This window comes from Trachurus trachurus (assembly GCF_905171665.1).
Source record: "Trachurus trachurus genome assembly, chromosome: 9".
NCBI classification, from domain to species: domain Eukaryota; kingdom Metazoa; phylum Chordata; class Actinopteri; order Carangiformes; family Carangidae; genus Trachurus; species Trachurus trachurus.
This window is the reverse complement of record NC_139895.1, coordinates 26,989,382-27,009,944: the sequence shown is the minus strand read 5'-3', so window position 1 is coordinate 27,009,944 and position 20,563 is coordinate 26,989,382. Positions and strand designations below refer to the sequence as shown.

At 41.1% G+C, this 20,563-nt stretch overlaps 2 protein-coding genes across 5 annotated transcripts; both read left to right on the top strand.

Moving 5' to 3' along the window:
• The first annotated feature begins 189 nt into the window (after window positions 1-189).
• dbnlb (drebrin-like b) lies at window positions 190-9,326 on the top strand. Of its 4 annotated transcripts, none has more exons than XM_083979252.1 (15): window positions 190-344; window positions 2,198-2,253; window positions 2,481-2,593; window positions 2,680-2,754; window positions 3,100-3,249; window positions 3,703-3,780; window positions 4,181-4,332; window positions 4,431-4,485; window positions 4,756-4,824; window positions 5,618-5,747; window positions 6,090-6,206; window positions 6,538-6,612; window positions 6,814-6,860; window positions 6,944-7,034; window positions 7,966-9,326. In XM_083979252.1, the coding sequence occupies exons 1-15, from the start codon at window positions 262-264 to the stop codon at window positions 8,100-8,102; spliced, it is 1,428 nt and encodes a 475-aa protein (XP_083835378.1). In that variant the 5' UTR covers window positions 190-261; the 3' UTR covers window positions 8,103-9,326. The 4 variants fall into 4 exon arrangements, with proteins under 4 accessions (XP_083835378.1, XP_083835377.1, XP_083835380.1 ...); XM_083979251.1 differs by having other exon boundaries at window positions 4,753-4,824; XM_083979254.1 differs by lacking the exon at window positions 6,090-6,206.
• A 3,455-nt stretch (window positions 9,327-12,781) lies between these two features.
• arid5a (AT-rich interactive domain 5A) lies at window positions 12,782-19,912 on the top strand. The gene is made up of 7 exons (XM_083978835.1): window positions 12,782-13,005; window positions 14,205-14,275; window positions 16,476-16,644; window positions 16,743-16,795; window positions 17,632-17,729; window positions 17,815-17,974; window positions 18,072-19,912. Exons 1-7 carry the CDS (start codon window positions 13,002-13,004, stop codon window positions 19,338-19,340), a joined length of 1,824 nt encoding a protein of 607 aa, XP_083834961.1. The 5' UTR covers window positions 12,782-13,001; the 3' UTR covers window positions 19,341-19,912.
• The last annotated feature ends 651 nt before the right edge of the window (window positions 19,913-20,563 follow it).

Below are 20,563 nucleotides of genomic sequence, written 5' to 3'. Positions count from 1 at the left end.
CACATTCAAGATTATCCGCAATTCGGCTGCACATATTTATTGCCGGGTGTAAGAAAATTTAAAAAAAAAATGGTGAAACCAAACTAGCCCCGCGCTTTCGGAGCGTCGCGCTAGCGCATATGCAAGCGACCCTGTCCTCCGAGCTGCAGCCGCTAGCTCATCTAGCTTCCTGCACAGCTGAAAGTCAGCATCATCGCCGCTCCTCCCAGTAGGAAGGGCGCATCCCGGATAGCTAGCTGGCTAGCTGTGTTCGGCTCAACGATGGCAGTAAACCTCAGCAAAAATGGCCCTGCATTAACAGCTGCATATAAAGAAGTGGTGGATGAAAAGTCCAGCACCGACTGGTAAGGAGCAGCTTTTTTATAACGGCGTCAGCTCCGTGAAGGAGGGTTTATACCAGCTGCAGTCTCGGCTAGCACTGACTCAGTCGTCAAGTAGTTAACTTAACATTTATCCAATGTTAACCTAACGTTGGATAAACTTTCCCAATGACCCAGTGGCACGTTGTTCACCACAACAGACTTTGTACTGGCTACATTTTAAGCCATAGTGAGCTTTGTTTACACGGATGGGCGACTAGCTTCCTTACATTAATCCCCAGTCTGGTGTGAGGCGACGTTAAAGATGAGCTAACTGATTAGCAAGTAATATGTAAAGTTAAATGCTAGCTGGGTGCACTAACAGTATGGACACTCAATCCATGTGTCTGGCATGCATTTTCTCTTTGGATGAACGTATCTCTTATGAAGTTGAATGAATAAGTTGCTCAGTGTCGACCTCACCCACTTCCTGGTAAGACATCAGAAGTTATATCAGACTAATATGCGAAAGTCAAATCAAGGAACTTCCTCTTTGCCTTCACTGATGTAACAGGGCTACTGTAGTAGGCTATAACTTGCTCGCCTGAAAACCTGCTGTGACAGCTGCAGTGTTTAATGATGACCTGAATTAATTAATCTCAAGGAGGAATGCCCAGGGAGCCCTGCTGCCTCCAGACACTCTGCTGAGTGTGTGACTTTCTTCATTGGGCTGACACAGTCTATGAAACCACCAACTTCCCATCAATGTATTATACCCTGTACATGTACACTTTGAAACTAACTGTTAATGAAGAAGTGATATTGCAGTCGCTAGTTTCACAGTGTGCAAGTTCCACATACCTGTTACTAAAATGAAAGTGCTATAATCTCATGTATAAACTAGAAATAATAAATACATGCCAAATTTAGCAAACACTGAGTTGTGTTTTGCTGAAACTTACATCCCAAATAGAAAGTAGTTATTGTTGTAATATGTAGGCTACATGCCTATAATGTTAGTTATAATAATATATCTGAACAGGTCATAGATCATTCATCTATGCCTTACTGAGGTTAAACCATAAAGTTGGTCCTGAGGAGGGTCAATAAACCGAAACGTTGACTCAGTAAACAGAGCTCGACTGAGTGCGGGAGCAAGTTGTGATTTTTATATTAAACCATAAAGTTATGCCATGATTTTCTAAGAAATAGGACCTAAAGGCCATGGACATGATTTGTAATCATAATGAAAACCCATTACTTCTGGCATTAAATGAAACTAAAGCAAGTTAAACTTTACTGACTTAAACTACAAAACTTACCCAATCCTGTCACATTACAAACCACTCTGTTTAAACCACACTATATTATTGATGATTATGATCATCTTGTCTTTTCTTAACCTGTATCTAACAAACAAACAAACAAACAAAAAAAACCTATTTAGCTGACTCAGTTGTCAAGTGGAAGTCATGTAAGTCACTGTAAGAGCATAAAAGCAGAGACTTCTTCATTTCTTGCTCAATGCTAATTAAGATGACACAGGAGTGCAGGGGCATTTTGTGCAGGAAATGACCCAGCATTGACTCAGTCGGTGTACGGCTGCTAATCCCTAGCTATTTTCATTGCATATCCAATAGTAAAGAAAAATCAGTGAAATCTTTACCAGTGCAGGGATACACAACGTGTTAAGATAACTTAGTATGTCAGTTTTAAAGTGGGGTTAAAATGTAGCAATACTCAAGGATATTTACACTACCCTACTTGACTTAAACAAAGTTTACAAAACATTTGCTGTTCAGTGGAGAAGTGTGAAAAGAGGAAATACTCCTCCGTCTATCTGTGTGATCTGTTTTGAGGAGGTGTTTTTAACATCCTTAATCGTGTTTTTGCTCCAGGGCCTTGTTCACCTATGAGGGAAACAGCAATGACATTCGCCTGGCAGACAAAGGAGGTGAGTGGATGATGTTGTGGGAAAGTTTTTATGATCTGAACACGACATTATCAGAAGTGTGCAGGAATTTCATTGTCAGCATACAGCTGCAGTTGTGGAATATCAGCACAAAAGGATCGCTTGCCTCTGCTGTCTCACCCCCATCATTTGTAAGAGGAAAGAAATGTCCACAGTTACACAACCAACCACAGTAACCACTCCACTTTTCCACAATGTTTATGTATCAGATGGAGGACTGGAGGAGCTGGTCGAGGAACTCAACAGTGGAAAAGTGATGTACGCTTTCTGCCGGGTCCAGGATCCAAATTCTGGCCTGCCTAAATATGTCCTCATCAACTGGGTTAGTGCTACACTTAACTAGTGCTCATTGTTTGTCTTCTTTGTGGTGGCCATTCCTGAGCGTGGACAATGCTTGATTTGTTTCAGACTGGGGAAGGAGTGAAGGATGCCAGGAAAGGACTATGTGCAAATCATGTCAGCTCCATGGCCAATTTTCTGAAGGTAGCACTGGTTCCATTTTTGAGTTTATGCATCTAAATTTCTACTGCATCCTATTTATGGTTACAAAGGAGGTCATCTGTGTGCTAAATTGCATGTTAATTATGGTTTTGAGAAGGACTCGAAATAACACAAAACAAAGGAGACTAGCGTACAGCATACTGCAGGCATTGTTGGAATAATACAGTAGCTTTGTGTGTTGTGGCGTGTCAATTCCATTCATATCATTAAAGCAGACCGCCTGTAAACAGACTATTGGGTGGTGCATGCACCAACCGAGACGGCAAATGTAGGAGTTTCCCTGTTTGTTTGTGTATTAAAAGGAACTTTCATTTCCTGCTGTTTCAGGGCGCCCATATCACAATAAATGCCAGAGCTGATGAGGACGTTGAACCCGAGGCGATCATGCAGAAAGTGGCCAAAGCCTCAGGAGCAAACTACAGTTTCCACAAAGAAACCTCCAGCCGCTTCCAGGACAGCGGTCCTCAGGGTCCCGTGGTATGCAGTGCACTCCTGTTTGCTTGTCTTGGTTGTTAGAATGATAGGCACTGGGCCAGATCACAACTAAGCTCCTTAATCTCAAAACATGCATGGCTACATTTGAAATGCCTGTCCTTCTATTCACAGGAAGCAAACATTTCTATTAAATCATTTTCAAACACCCAAGCATAAAAATATGAATTGCCTCACTGTCTTATCTGAGCCTAGTTGTGGAAAATATTTTTTTTTTTAAACGACAACTACTACTACAAATAATATATAATAGTAGGGTCAATCTAATCTTTAGTATGAGACATAGGTTGCAGAGAGTCTTTATATCACATCACATATTTCAGTTTTAACTAAGAATTAATCATACAACTTCTGTAAACTACTGTACTTTTTCTTGTTACATGAATGTGTGTTCTCATGTGTACACAATCTTATTAAATGGCCTTTTCCTTCCTGTAGGGCTCAGTGTACAAGAAGACCAACGCTATGTCGGAAATCAGAAGCACCAATAAAGACACCTTCTGGGCACAGGCGGAGGTAGGCCCCTCAACATGTATTTAACTAACGGTAACTTCAAATTCACCCTTGTAACGGTGTGAAGAGAACCTGAAGTTGACCAAAAAAATCACTTCTTTAAAAAATGTTATTCATGCAAGATGGTTTTGAATCATTATTATTATTTTGACTCCCTGAAATTGCAACTCTCAAAATTCCACCTAAACAGTCGGGCAGTTTTGATGTAACAACAATCTAACAACAGTCAGCAAAAGCACAATTGTAACTCTGTTCTCTCTTTGCAGTTTCTGCTCAGCAGCACCTGTCACAGATGCACCTAGATAGTGGCATTCATGGCCTTCTAGTTTTTCTCAGATGATCTGTCATGAAGTCAGATTTTTGAGAACTGGTAAACCAAAGCTGGTCTGTTTGTCCTTTTTAGAAAGAAGAGGAGAGGCGTCGGCAGGAGGAGCGGCGCAAGGCAGATGAGGAGCGCCAGAAGCTGGATAGGGAGAGGAAAGACAGGGAGGCCAAGGAGGCAGTAGTGAGGGACAAAAGGGACAAGGATAGGTCCTCTCAAATCGAGGAACAAAAGTGGGTAGCAACTGGGGGGGGAAAAGTGCATCGGTTTCATCATTTGATAGATTCAAATTACATTTCCTCTGTCGTCTAAATGGCCTTTTGTTGAATAGGAAGTACCAGCAGCAGCAGGAAGCTGACAGTAAAGAGCAGGAGAAGCAACGCTGGGTGAGTGTCTAACAAGATCACACTTTGAGTAAATGGGGTTTCAAGTGTGAAGTAACTCAACAGAGACTTATATGAGGAAGTGATGTGATTCAGGTGAGAGTGAATGTGAATTGATGCGAATGTAACTTTCATATTGACTGTGAGCCACTTTTCTGTGATTATGCTGATTGCTTAAATAAGTTTCAGTAGCGCGTGCATCTTCTTAGCACATAAACACTCAGGAAGGTAGCCAGTGTCAGCAGTGTCAACATTGATATTGATCATCAGGAGGAGAAGGAGGAGAACCAGGCAGCCCAGAAGAAAGCAGTCAGGAGAGGTGAATCAGTGGAGAAGGCCAACGTGAGTTCCCCTTCCTGAAAGTGATCTCTTCTGGCCAAACCGCTTTCCCTTTTCTCAAGAAAAAGCATTTTGTCTATTTCTGATCAGATGTGAACCATTCGAATCTCAACATAACACAACCTGTCTTCTTCTTCTTCTCGCCTTGTCTTTTGTTGCATGGTGTCTTCCCACAATACACTGAGAAAACTGTATTTTTTCTCTCAGCAACTCTTTGCACCATTAAAGGGATAGTTCACCCAGAATTCAAATTTCACTCATTATCTACTCACCCTCATGTCGACTAAGGGTTGGGAGAAGTTTCAGAGTCCTCTGTGCCTTCTCGGAGTTACAGGGGGGCTCCGCGCAGCACTGCATTGCCATATGTCGGTAGCGAACGGGGCTCACTTTTCTTCGTCCAAAAAGACACACCAAAAAACATCCAAATACCTCCATAGTGCTTGTCTGTAATGTCCCTCTTGTATTGAAGCCCCGACATGAGAAATTGTTCCAAAAAAAATTAAATAAGTCTATATTTTAAGCTTGTTTGTAGCAGAAGCTCCCAGTCTCTCAGTTCGCTGCTCTGCCTGTGTCAGTGCAAATTTTGCGCGATTTGCACTGACACAGGCAGAGCCATGAACTGGGTGTCAGTGCAAATCGGTATTTGGTATTTGGATGTTTTTTGGTGTGTCTTTTCCCTTAGTCGACATGAGGGTGAGTAGAAAATGAGTGAAATTTGAATTTTGGGTGAACTATCCCTTTAAGCAGGACCCTGGGATACTAACTGTAGATATTGTTTGTTTGTTTGTTTTTGTAGGAGGCGGCTTCTCTCATCTCTCAGCGTGCTGTGAATCCCAGAGAGATGTTCAAACAGAGGGAGAGGGGGATAACTCCCAGTGACTCTGACGTCCCCCCTGCTGCCCCGGCCCCTGCCAGCCCCCAGCCAGGTATCACCCGAGCGTCAACAGTGACCTCGTCACATAAATCAATTTGCTTTAAACGTCACAGCGCTTCCTGTATTGTTGCAAGGCTCTCTTAGCCCCCTCTCAGGGAGCGCTACGTACAAACTGGAGATTTCTCTAGAGGGGACTCCCAGGGGTCTCCCAGCGCCAGCCTTTTGCAGGGCTTTTAACTTTCCATCAAAGTGTCTAGGTGTCTCATAGTCATACTTAACTTTGTGTCTCCATCATGGTGTCCTCTCTTTTTCTGCTCAACCTGTCTGCTCTGTTTTTTTTCTCTCTCGTCCATGTTTTGCATGTTTTGGGGGTTCCATGTGTGTCTCTGCTCAGGGCGTCTGCAAAGCCCTTTTCTGTCTAAGCAAGCATATGAGTCTGAGCGAGCCAGCTCTCCTCAGCGTCAGCCTTCGCCTGTGCCAGCAGGCATTGCCTCTCCTGTCCGTGCCGCAGGTGTGAGCTTCACACAAACACACACACACATTTACACAAATGCATACACTGGGTGACGGTCTCATACTTAACTTGAAAAAGCTATGCTTCATCTTCTCATCGCTGTTCTCGTGTGTGTCATCAACATACTCATAATCATTATAATCAATTTCATCATGAGTCAGACTTCCATTCGCCATACTTTCTGTTTTTCTAAGAAACGTAGAGATTATTGCGTTGGTGCTCCTTGTGTGAACAGAATTCCCCTGGTGGCTGGTTTTCAGCCTGTGTGGACTTGTGGATGTGTTCCTCTGTGTACATGCATGTCTGTGCTTGTGTTTTGGGTGATAAGAGCCTGATGTGGATGATGGACAGTCCAGGTGTGAGTATGATGAGCAGGAGGCAGCCCCACAGGAGCAGGAAAAAGGTGGGGCCCATTTCACACAGTGTTAACATCAGCTTTCCAACACTCCCATCTGCTTCTTATGAAAACTCATCTGAACAAACTGTGTTAACTCCCTCCAGCCAAACTGTGCTGTCAGGATTCAGCTGCTGCTGCCGCCACCTGCTGGTGGAAAGACAGCTCAGCTCAGACTCGATCTCACTGACAAATTGTCTGTCTTTACAGAGGAGGCACCTGCCGCCACCGTCGACGTCCAGGAAGAGCCCGCTAAGGTGGTTGTTTACTTATATTTGGCAGGAGAGTTTTTGTTCCATCAATAATCTGAAACATAACTTGACCTCATTCCCGTTTCCAGGTGGAGGAGACCAACGCGTATGATGTGACTGTGACTGCAGAGAGCTCAGACCGAGGCATCTGTGCCAGAGCCTTGTATGACTACCAGGCTGGTAAGTTATTTATTTTATCATAGTGCTCTAACGGCTATAAACAGATATGTGGTCAGTCAAATGTAATGATTATTAGCAACTTGGTAGCACCCAGTTTTGGCATTGATGTGCCCCCTTTGAAACTGCAAAAAAAATACATTTAAATGCAGGCTTAGAAAAAACCCCACAACTGTCAAAACAATCCCTTTCCCCCTCACAGCTGTGACCATTGCCCCAGACCTGTCCACACCTGTTTTAGCCGGTCTCAGTTGAGCTAATTCCTATGCTACATTTGCACATCTCATTCTATCATGCACATCGGCCAGGACCAGCTCACCCTTGAACCACACCGCATGACAGATAAAGCAGCAGCAGTGACGTGAGGCTTCAGCAGATGCAGCAGAGTCGATGGAGAGTGACAGAAAAGGGGATGTGTGGGTGGTCGGAAGGATGAAAATGCCCCCAACCTCTTAACGCTATTCAACACTTAAACTAGTACCTACTGTTGGGTTTTTCACAGCTTTTATGTGGTCAAGAGATCAGCATGGTGTTATTGTGGAACAAGTGGCTGTGCATAGATTATGTTTAAATGGAAATCTCAAAGATTTTAATCTACAAATTGTATACAGAGATGTGGTCCTTACGTTAACAGTTTATTGATATTACTCACACGTGTAAAATCCCAAGGAACAAATGAGTAACACAAAGTTAGTGATGTGTGTTGGACCAAGGTGATAGACCACACAAGTGTGATTCAAAAACAAATTGCATTTTCTGAATTGCATCGCCAAAGGTGACAAGATAGAGATCTTCAAGATCGCTGCTTAAACTCAATAGTGTATTTAGTGTGGGGGTTTGAACTATAGGCTAATAAACCTACGGTACTTCAAATAGGTATTAGATGTTGTTTACATTGAAAACATTTTACAGTTTGCCTCTTTTCCTCCTTCAGCCGACGACACTGAGATCTCGTTTGATCCCGACGACATCATCACCGGGATCGAAATGATAGACGAGGGCTGGTGGCGAGGCTACTCTCCAGACGGCCATTTTGGGATGTTCCCGGCCAATTATGTGGAGGTTATGTAGCCCGGCGTGTACGGCCCCCACACACACACACACACACACCAACAACCACCGCCCCACCCCCACCTGCGCAGACCAACACACTGGCAGCCCCCCAGAGGACCCTTTGCTGTTCAACAACAAACAAGCAAAGTCCTCGCACACAAGTGATCTGACTGAAACGCAGCAAACATGTCTCCACATCATGGACCAATGAACAGATGGTAATCGCGGGCCAGAAATCCTTCCACATTTCAAGAAAGCGTTTTCATTAAGTTATTGATGTAAGCAACTGATAGGGAAGACCAAACGACCAAAACCCCCCCCCCCCCCCCCCAGAATAAATCTCTTTACCTTTTAGATGTGATGAAGTACAGTATCAGCCTTTGTTAAGTCTTAAAGTCAATAATAGCACTTCTAGCTCACATTCCTTACAAAGTGACTTCAGTTCTATTTCAGGTATTATTTTGTTGTTACTTGTAGCAAATGCTCCTGTACATTTCAGGAAAAAAAAAAAAAAAAATCAAGACGGTGGTACCAGCTACAGTGTAATCTTTTGCCTTGTTTTTGCCTTTCTTTACCGGCAGACTGAATTTCCCCTATTTTTTATGTGATTGAACTTACAACCTGTGTGACTTTCAGACCCTGTTTTAGTACTGATCTGACTGTGGTTGAAGTGAATATTTAAAACAAAAAAAAAAAACAGATCGTTTGCTGTGCTCTAGGTGGTTGACGTTTTTAGTGGGGAATGCGTAAATGGTTAAGTTCCCTTTAACTGTGAGATTATAACGGTTTGTTTTCATTTCAGTTCCTTCCTCATACGAACCAAATCATTTCAACATATTCAACTTTTCAGGGACAAGCTAAAGAGAAAAATAATAGAAGCCAGCGTTATTTTTCCAAGACATTGGATCTTGCTGTCCTGAGAGTTGGGTGCATAACAAATCTCTAAGGGTCATATGTGTTATTGTGGTGCCATAATGGGGATAAGTGAATGCAGTGGTACACCCTGAAAAGTGCTTGGTGATATTTTAATTGAACATTTGACAGCGGGTTGCAGGTTCACTGTGTTTATTGTCAAACAGAATTCTTGCTCTTTTAAAGCTTGGAGGTCAGTCAATAAAAGAAAAAGAGAATCAATCATGAATAAATTTGAAAAAAAAGGGCATCATGTATCCATTTCATTATTCATGTTTGTTTTACCAGAATCTATTATAATGAAAAGTCGTTCTTCAAAATAAAAAAAAAACCCAACAAGCTGTGTTTTCATATCTGTCCAAAGAGGTCGGGCTACATACATTCAGCAAAAGCTTGAAATAATGTTGAAAGGCCTTGAGGGATTTTCAGAGGTCTAACAGGAACTCAGACGTATATACACACTCAGTATGTGCTCTACAATCAGTTTCCTGGAATGAGGCAACAGCTGGGGAATTCACCTCCAATGCAAAGGTTTCATTTTCACACGAAAGATCAGATTTTACCTTTCCCACATCCTTCAGTTACATCTCATTTCGGATGAATGTGAAAACATGCAGCCGACAAATTATTGACTATTTAATTTATTATTACAAAACAATGTTCATGCAAACTTAATTTCCAGTTAACTTGTGTTGTTTAACTCTGTTGAACTTGTTTAGTCTTTTTCACAGCATAGACTCTGTTACAGCCCATCCCCACCCACTCACTTAGTCAGGTATCTACATACACAGATTCCATACTCATGACTGGAGATGTTAAAATTGATTTTCTCTGAGTTTTTTTTTTTTTTTATTGGCCTGCTTAATATTGCTCAAGAGGAAACTCCTATTAAGCTTTGAATGTCACAGGGCTTGGTGTGCAGTATGTGTGTACATTTCTTACATCAAGTTTTGAATTAGCATGTTATTTATAGGCACAATAGTGCATTTAACGACCCTACACCACATTCAATTCTGCCCAAATTTTCTGTCTCAGCTTGAATCATATTTGAACTGAAATTGTTTCCAAATTTAATTGAATATTAGCTTCTCATGATGAGTCAAAGTGTTATCTGGACTGAGTTTCAGGATAATTTCCATGTCCACCTACACCTTTTAGAAGCTGTAATGGTAAAATATATTAACTCCCACTCTGCCTTCAGTGATTGCAGATGTATTTCTGTGAGGTTTTTTTTTTTTTTTTTACCTGTGCATTGTTAAGCCCATCTTTTTATCAAATTTTTATAACAGTGAGAATTTCAGTTTCTCTACATGACTGGAATCTCATGTTCCCAGGACAGTGACTCACTTCAGACAGGAAATCTTTTCTGTGCTGGATTCACAATATTTTCTCCTGTACGTTGTCATTTACATTGTGCTGCCCTCACCTCAACCTCATATGTTTATGTCAGTGAAAGTCTGAAATGAATAGCTGGGGATTTTCACAGTCTTACAAGCCATGTTTTTGCTCATCATCCCCACATAAGCGCAGTTCAGTCTGCCGCAGGAGATTGATTTGCTCACAAGAGTTCTGCAAAACATATTGTCACACTTAATTAAAATTTCCTATAAAGGTATGACAAAGTATGACATGAACTATGACTATCATCATAGAAGTGCAAATTCACCACTCACCTGATCATGCAAGTGTTTTTTTTTTCTGTCATTTAATCTCACCGTTATTGCATGACGTCTCACATGCTTCTAATCTAATTTATTCACATGTAATTAAGGATGTTGTTTAAAAAATAGCCATGCGTGAACATTTTAGTGTCCATATTCAAATGGCAGCTCAATGTCACATTTCTTCCATTTTTTGCAGACAGGCTTGTTGATCATCTCGACAATCAAAAATTCTCAAAAAGCAAAAGCAAAACCTGTTTCATATCTGCTGTCAAACAAAAGAAAAAAAAATCCCTCCGAGATTTGGACAGTTTGTAGATATTTGGTTATTTTGACATTTAAATGTTAATCATTTTGAAATGTCATACTCTATCCGCAACAGATGGAGGAATAGGGCATCCCCTTTTCAAACAGATCAAAAACATGCGGAGGAAATGTGGATAGTGTCGAGTGCAGCCTCATCGCTCATCAGTGTTTTTGTCACGAGTGTGTGTATAGTTATTCAGGCTGGAACGACCAGAGGAAAAAAGGAGGGAAAGTCCAATAACTTTGCAAAGTGACCTCATGAAAAAGAATGACTGAAAAATACTAGAGCGTCTGTCATCTCGGGTTCAATATGAGTTAGAGTAACTTGATCCTGATGCTTTCCAAGGGCTCTATGGTGTGTGGCCATAAGGAACATAAAATCTGAAGACAACGCCCTCTGACTCATGACTGATAGTAGGGACAAAGATGACCCTTCTCTTACCCGTTAGCTTCTCCTCCTGAGTGGAAAAAGCTGCTTCTGCATTGTCCTGCTATTATATTTTTATCCAATGTATTTCAAGCACAGGTCTGTAGAAACCATTTAAGCAATGCTCCACTTCCTCCTTAAAATGTGAGGTCTTAAATCTCAACAGCCTCAGAACTTTCGTTTACCTAAATGAGAGCGACCAGGGAAGATGTTTACTCAGCCATTAACTGTTATGAGTCAAATCTACATCGGGGAATCCTGTTGAAAGCACTTCAACGCAAAATAAATGGGTTGTTTCTTTGTTTTTTTGTTTTGTAAGAGCTTTATTAAAGTTTTTATATAAACAACACGATACACTCAAAAAGCAACAATGAAAATAATGTAGATGTATAATCAAACATCACACATTAAATAAAATTATTTTCCACACTAGAGCCGATACTGATGCTCTTGAATAAAGCCGTCTTTTGCTGTGTTTTATTTAACATGAAAGCCCAAAATAATTTAAGGGAAGCAAGATGCTATAAGATGCAAATTCATTGTGGTATTTTATGTTCTTCTTAGAATATATCTTGTCAGCAGGAAGTGTCACTTCTCTCACACTCAAAAACTTACTGTATGTATCACTGAATACAATATGAGTGTTCGTTTTGTGCTATAGCAGCACAGGACCATTGGTCATATAAAACACTGAAATAAAGTATTTACTAAAGACAGAAACCCGAAACATGTGACATGGCTCTGAATCACTTTTCCGATTCACTCTGAGCTAAGTATCCATTTGTCAGTAAGAGGCTCCTTGCTCCTTGTGTTTAATCAATTCTTAAAATACCTTGTTCTAATATTGTAGATTTATGGGAAGTGTCGTTCTGACATTTAGAAAGGCTTTAACCTCGATTCTGGGCATCAGCTGAATGTTTCTTTCACTTCCCCAAATTCAGAAATTTTGGTGAATTGTAGTCCAGGCTGTTTACTGAAGGCAACTGGGCATAAACAACAAACAAATAAGTCATTGTTATTATTTCTCGTGCATATCTTTCTTCCTGTCTCTCCTTATTTTTGAGTATCCTCATTTATTTTGTGAGCACTGAACTTAACGAGTTTGTTAAAACATGGAAACTATTCGGAAGAAATAATGAATTGTTCTTAGTCATCTCTTGAATGCACCCCTCGTCTCTACATGATAAACAATGATAATACATCTAGGAAAAATAATATTACAGTTCAGTTTTTCTGATGCTGATAACAGAGGACTTCTCAGAAATGAAATAAATTATAAACACAGTTCTGCATACAAGTTCGTGTTCTGGTGAAATAGGAGGCAAAGTTTGATCCACCCCTCAAACTAATTTAAATACAGCTGTTTTTTTTGGTAATCTGAAAGCTAAGAGATGAAACAGAGAGCACAGACATACTGAGACTCAAGTGCGAGAAAAAAAAAAAGAGAGACTTGAGTCTCCCAGACTCATTTGCTGCGGTGCCATCAGTCAACCAATGAAACTGTCCTGTGGAGACACCTTCCTATTTCGAGGTGTGGAGTTGAAGAGAGTGCTGCATGAGTTCATGTGACAAAACACAGTCAAGCCGGAGACTAGAAAACAACTTCTAGAAATGGGTGAGCCTCTTTTTTAATCTTTACTGTCAGATACTGTTCATATAAACTCAATGCTGTACAGTTGTAGCTACACTGATGTTGGTGAATATTAACACTTTAAATGACTTTGTGACTACAAAACATGAAAAACTGCCAGCTTCAGGAAAGTAAATTAGTGTATATGCTGTTAATCTGTGACAGAAACAAAGTATTTTGAGATGTGTTTAGAGACAATGCGTTGTAAACTTTAACCTTATTCATTTTAAACCAAATCTGAGACTTGTCTATCACAGTGATATGACAGATATATTAATCAACGGTTTGCAAATACAAGCTCTGATAATAACAATAATACAGTTAAACACTGATATAAAGTAACAGTTGCACAGTCGGAACAATATATAAAAAACTATTTCTTCAGCACATGAAATGGAGAAGTTAGAGGCTACTGAAAGCAGAATTAAAGGTTCAAGCCGCAGCACAGGAAATAAGTGATCTCAAAAGAGAAGCGTATTGGTTTTGCACACAAGTGATATCACTGTGGGTGGAGGGGCTACGAGGCAGCGAGCTGACAGTTTGACAGTTTCATCATTCTTATTTTTATATGGTTTATTCTTACCCATATAAGCCCCCTACCCTCACACACCCATACACACCACTACCATCCAAAAACAAACAATCAGACCAAAACAATAAGAATACAGTAAGTTTGAAAGCTTTAAGAGATAGGAATAAGTTGTGCAATATTTCTCACTACGTCATATTCCACGATTAATACTGAAAATATGATAATATTATTCATATTTTCTTATCTTAAAATATTGTAGTTGGTGTGTTACAATATCATACACTGCATATAGCATAGGTGGTTATGTTCATGAGCAGGAAGTGGTTTTGCAACCTGTGGTTTTATATCAGGCTCAGTTAACAATATGTTTGACAGATTTCTATTTTTTGTCCTGATCTATCATCTGATCATTCAACAAATTATGCAAACCAAAACATCAGTTTTAATAGAGTTTTTTTTTTTTTTTTTTTCAAATGAGAGATCTGTTTTAATCTGTTTAAACATGAGTGCATTACCACACTCAGTGTGCCTGGAAATGAAGAAGTGCTCGATGCCCTCACTGCGGTTCTCCGAATTCAATTTCACACTGTCGAGATACTGTCTTTGGAGTTGAGTGGTAAATGTCTTGTCTGTTCTATGTGTGTGTTTGAAGCTCAAGAGGACCAGAGTGAGACGTCACAACAAACAGCCACCAGTGATGAAGAGAAGGGGGCGATGAACCAGGTACTTACTACCAGTCAGTGCTGATGAAATGTCAGTTGGCCTTCTGGTATCAAGCTGGGCAATTTCCATCAGTTACAGTTAATCACTGACTACAGACATGACTACTCAGAATGAGTTACACACTGTGTTTTCGTTTCCCTTTTTTAGTGAATTTGAGATAGTGGTGAACTTTTTTTTTTTTTTTAAATGCTTATTGTGTGGATATAGTTGTTTCATCTTGATGGCTGATTGTGAAATGAGTAAGAATGGTTTAGTGATTCTGCGTCGTATTCTGCCTGTGAAAGGCACGCACACCACAATATTTCAGTGCATACTGAAACTGCAGGAGGACCTCACAGCCACTATTCTGGTAACTGAAATGAGAAGTATAATATGAGAAACACAAATTAGCTCATCAAATTTCCAAGGCTGATGTTAGTTGAAAACATCGTGGTTTCTGTGGTGAATTCTGGCCTGCCGATAGCATCTATCCAGCACGCCACTCACAATCATTGTGAGAGTCGTATATCAACACACTGACATCAACAGCACCCACACGGTTTTCCAAAAAAAAAAAAAAAAATTCACCTAGTGGAAATCAAGTTGTGTGAGTGTTTCACAACGGTATTCACTTTCTGGTTTAGAGTGAGATCTGCAGCTAGGAGGCTTTAGTATGTAGCTTAGAGTGCAGACGTTTCCTGTATAGGCAAAGCCATTGATGCATACATCTGAGAGTTTTGTGAATCAAATGAATGTGAATCAGTGACCGAAAGTAAATAAGCGCTTTGTGAATGCTGCTGAAGTTATATGCATGATCCAAATCAAAGTTTTGCGATATCACCTCCTGCAGCTCTCACCTTCTCGTCACTGTGGGCGCAGCACAGCTTTGCACTTTTATCAACCTGCTGCTTGTCCTAGAGGTACAGGAAATTCAAATGAGGTTGGGGAAATTAAATTTTCACACATCTCTTCTTACAAAAAAATACAACAACAACAACAAAAAATCTGCCTTGTCGAGCTGCTCTCCTATAGCTGAGACAATAACAGTGGAAAGTCAGAGGTGTCGGCCGCTGGCTGGGAACAGCAGTGAGGAGCTGCTGAACTGTGACTCAGTCGGGGCTATCTTGGTTAGAGGCCTGCACCTTCACTATTACTCACTCTAGAGGCCTACTTCTCGGAACCAGGAACCACATAGAGGAACTTGATTCAATATGAAACCACCTTGAGCTGTTTTGTTGTACAATGACTGCCACAGAAATAAAGCAGCAGCCTCTACATCTGATGATTCAAAATAAAATATTGACATTATTCCATCGTCACTCTGTCAAAATTGCTCGATGCAGAGGCAAAGTGAAATTTCAGCTTTAATATTGTTCCTGTGAAAATAGGACAACGCCACAATCACAGTCGCAGAAAAATAAGGTTTTCTGCTCGTGTTTGTGCCAGATTGCCTTAAAAGGAAACGCTCCAACTCAGTTATGTGTCCTCAGGGTTAAAATACAGAAATGGTGTTGCCTTCATCAACAGTTTCTCTTCTTATGTTTTGGTAGTTTTACACTTCTCTTCTTGAAATCTCTCTAACTGATTATTTTAATTCTGCATACCTTCAGTGTTTCATTTCTGCTTTCTTGCAAACCACAAATAGTGACATTGTCAATTTCTTACACTGGACTTCTGGGTAGTCTGGTTTGTAACACTTTATACATCCTTATTTTGCGGTATTTTTAAATCCTCTTCAAAGTTACTGACACAAGTCAAGTTCTGCAGAAATACAGCAATAATGCAACAGCAGGTTTTTGTTTTTTTCCCCAACATCTGGCTTCTCATCTGCCACCACTAGTTTACACAGTTTACAACATTTTTTATGTGTTAAATTCTTCTTATAGCTTATGTTTGTTTTTCAAAGTGACATTTGTGAAACAGGTGACTGACAACTCTAGACCAAAAACCCCACAAGTCTGCTGCTATCTCTCCAGACAGGATGTGTAGCGGTTATCTATTGAAAGTAGCGGTAAAACCCTACTCTGATTTTGATGTTTCATTTCAGCATTTGTGTCCCACGAGATGACTGTGTGCATCTTTTTCCCATCTATGATTATACCTTCAACTGTAAAACACGGTTTCCACTCTCAGTGCAGTGGACCTTGTCACACTTACAGGAGCTGCTTTACGTTGACGCAGAACACACAGTACTGACGCATGTCGTCTGTCTCTGCTGCAGGCTTCTCCCCCTGTTATTGAGATCCAGGACTCCACCAATGAATGTGAGGAGGAGGTGAGGCCCAGTCTGGTGCAGATGGAGGAGAAGGCTTTTGTGTCAAGTCTGCACTCTTTTATGAAGGAGAAAGGTTCACCCATAGAAAGGATCCCACACCTGGGTTTCAAACAGAGTGAGTTTAACCTCATACCATTAAACTCATACCATCATTACATGGTGCTAGGATGAGAATAATTAGGTCCTTGTGTTTTTTTTTTTTTCCACTTTCAGTTAATCTTTGGAAGATCTACAAAGCTGTCGAGAAACGTGGGGGTTATGATTTAGTAAGTACAAGTTCTATAATTGACTATTGTTCACAGCCTCTTGGTTGTGTGTGCTGGTTTCTCAGTGGAAAATAAGAGATAGGTCAGGTGTTGCTATACGTGGTGGTTTTTTACCACACTGGAGGTCTTTTAGGCCCCTGAGCTCTCAGTGCATCGCCACACATAAAGTGTTGTCTTTGATGATGAGACAGTGAGACAGGTTCTGCCTGAAAGTGCTATTTACATTGAAATAGCAGTGAAAGCGAGCAGGGACATCTGAACAGTACTGACCCTCACCTCTTCCACCGCCGTGTCCCTGGGTGTGTAAACACAACAATTTAATCCGCCCACGCATGTGTATATTTAAAAGTGAAAGTGTGCTTTCGGTACTGAGAAGCAGCAGACATGGCATTTAACCAGCCATCTCCCTTCCTTAAAAAGACTTTGAACAAAAGATCTGAGAGTATAGGCACAGTGGGGCCCAAGCACTTGATGCAATTTAGAACCGAACACACAGAGACAAGTTAACTAAGCAGGACTACAACCAAGGCTATTCAAATAAACAAATGTAGTGATAAGGGGACCAGATATGACTTCACTATCTATTCAGTAGAATTTCAGCATTAAAAAAATAAGATTTGGATTTGGATAAGATGAAATGAAATGAAGAAAAAATATTTATTTCCTACCGCAGCCTTACAGTACGTGATAACTTCAGGCGACTTTAAGCATCACTTTGACAAGTCTCTGACTGTCCTGCCACTTCCCTATCACATACATTAAAAAAAGATTATAGCAGCAATTATGGCCTTGAGCTCTTCTAAATGTGGATTGTCCTCCACTGTGTTAACTAACAGGTGACAGCGCAGCGTCTTTGGAAAAAAGTGTACGATGAACTGGGAGGAAGTCCAGGTAGCACCAGTGCTGCCACTTGCACCCGCAGACACTATGAGAGGTGAGGACAATTCTGTTTCCAAATAACCTGTCCATTCAATTGACATGTTTATAGATGATTAATTATCCGCAATGTTCCTCTCTAGGCTCGTGCTGCCCTTTGAAAGACACATAAAAGGAGAGGAGGACAAACCTCTGCCCCCAAGCAAACCCCGGAAGCCATACAAGAGAAACTTGGACGGCAAGGTCAACAAGGCCGAGGTTAAGAGGAAAAGGACGCAGTCGGATAGAGAGATGGATTCTGAGGTATATAAACTTGAATTTCTGATGAAAAAGGATAAATTCAGTTCCATTATTAGTGTATGTGGCATTTTCCTTACATGCCCCCTGTATTATCTTATAGATTCTTACCCAGAGGAGTCCGGAGGCTGCCTGCCAAAGTGAAGCAGTGATGCATCCTCACTCTGCTCTCTGGGCTGCCACCTCTGACAGACACCACCCAGACGGCTCTCAGCCAAACAGAGCCCCCACTGAACTTTGTTCTTCTCTATACCTTCTCCCGGTCCCCACATCTGGCCCTTGGACTACTCAGTGTATCACCGCCCACGCAGCATCTGCTGCTGGAGAGGTCATCTCTCCTCTGGAGAAAAAGAAGCGAGTGGCACAGGCCAGCCTTAACTTGCCCCCGAGTCCACAGAGCGAAGACAAAGAAAGGCCCTCCGTCATCTGCTGCTCTCAGTCTCCAGCCCGGGCTTCTTCCAGCCAGAACTGTAACTCCTCCGAAGGCTCCCCGCGCCCTCTGTCTTCCTCCTCTTCCCGCAGCCCTTCCCCTCTCTCTGTTTCCTCAGAGGACGGTCCAGCGGGGAATGAAGATAAACCAGCGTCAAGCTCAGAACTGGGTCAAAACTGTCCTAGCTCTGCTAAAAACACATCCAGTCGTAGAGAGGACAATAAAGCTATGAGCTGTTCCCAAACATCCAAAGACCTTGCACGACTGAATAAAGACATTTCTCACGTCAGCCCTCAACCACTGACCGCTGACTCGATAAAAAGCCAATTTAAAGACTCTCCCTGGAAGCAATTCCACAAAGGGAGTAGCAAATATTTCACTTATCCTTTCCCCTTATCCTCTGCTTTCCCTGAGAAATCTGACTGTGCTGCAACATCTCCCTCTAGCTTTACCAAAGTTATTCCAAAATCTGTGCAGCTCCTGCGCCCCGCTCCCATTCGGCCAACTTATAAAATCCACCCAAACCGGATGGTGCACCAGGACGATCCTCTGACTTGTGCAAAGAAGGTGAGCAACGTGGCCCAGTGGCCTTATCTGGCAGAGAAGAGGGAGAAACCCAGGACAATGCTACAGAAAATCCCTCCAACTCAGCAGAGTCTGTCCCATTCCACTGCCCCCCTGCCTGTGCCGTGCATCCTATCCAGCTACGACAAATCAGGTAGAGACTCACGGTACCAGCCTCCACCACACCCCATGTTTTTCCCCAGCAGAATGAGACCTCAGTCCCAGATAGTGTACCGTCATATACCTGTGAGTTCAGCACACTCTGCTGCTCTCATTGGCTCTGCTATTTACCCATATCCTTACTCTTTTCCTCTGTTAAATCCCCAAACTGGATATGCCCTACCTGCCATGAATCCCATGTACCAAAACAAACTGTGATTTTTTTTTCTTCATCTTTGCACTGAGGAAGGCACATAATGGAAATTGTTGGATTGTTTTGTATTGTTCAGCGTATCTTTGGTAAGGCCCCATTTATGTTTTTAAAGATGGCATAAGCACCACACATATATTTGGGGTCTCACACACCAACCCGTTCTGTTAGTTAATAATACTGAGTGACTGTGACTGATGCCAAACAACACTGAACAAGAGGAGAAACTGGTTGAATCATGCACTGAATGGGTGTAATAGTATTTCTTTGGTGTAAGATTATGTTGACATGATAATATTAGCTGTAATTATCTGTTGTTTACCAAAGATTGTTTGGAAATGCAAATGTCACATATTCCTTTATGGATATAACAAATTCACAATAGATCCAGCTGAAGGTGGATTTAGTCAGAAATACAGTCCTCTACATTTTTGCTCACTAGCACTATTTTGTTCTTGAAAGTTAAGAACTTCCTGTACTGTTAATCATTGTACTGTATTGTAAAGTTTGTTGAGCACAAGGATACTTTGTAAATGCTGTGTCTGCCTTATATCACTGTTGTAGGCTACTTTTATAAAATAAAAAATAAAAAAAGAAGAAAAAAACACATCTCACTGTAATTCAAATGTATTTAAATAGAAAGTAAGTAAATGAAATAATAAAACTTTTGGCCCTTTGCAGTGTTGCTGATTTCTCCATAGTGTGGAGAGAGAAAAATCACCAGAACTACTACCAGTTCCGACTAAAACTGATTTTGTAAACCTCTTCTCCATCATGTTAAAGTTTTCAAATCTATTTACAAATGGAGTTTAATTTGTCACTTTTGTTTGTGAGTGAGTGACAACATTAGGAATATTCAGTGAGATTTCAATGAAGTTAAATGAGTTGTTCAAAGAAATGAAAAGGACATGTTGACAAAAGTGTTATTATTAGTGTCGTTTGATCTGCTTTACAAAATGCCTGCAAGTTGTGGCTACAACCTGCAGGTCTGATGCAGCAGATAAGCCCAGAGGAAACTGCTCAGAAAACTGATATGCAACAGTGAACATCCCTGCAACACGGTGGCAATGCCACAGCGGATGCAAGGTCATTACTAGTGAAAAACAATCTTGTGGCAAGAGCAGTCAACAAAGACGAGAAAATATGACAAATTAGATTCTGCTGAAAACCACATTGTGGTTTGAGACAGCTGGAACCAGCCAGGCAGATGATGACATTTCTGTTGAATCCA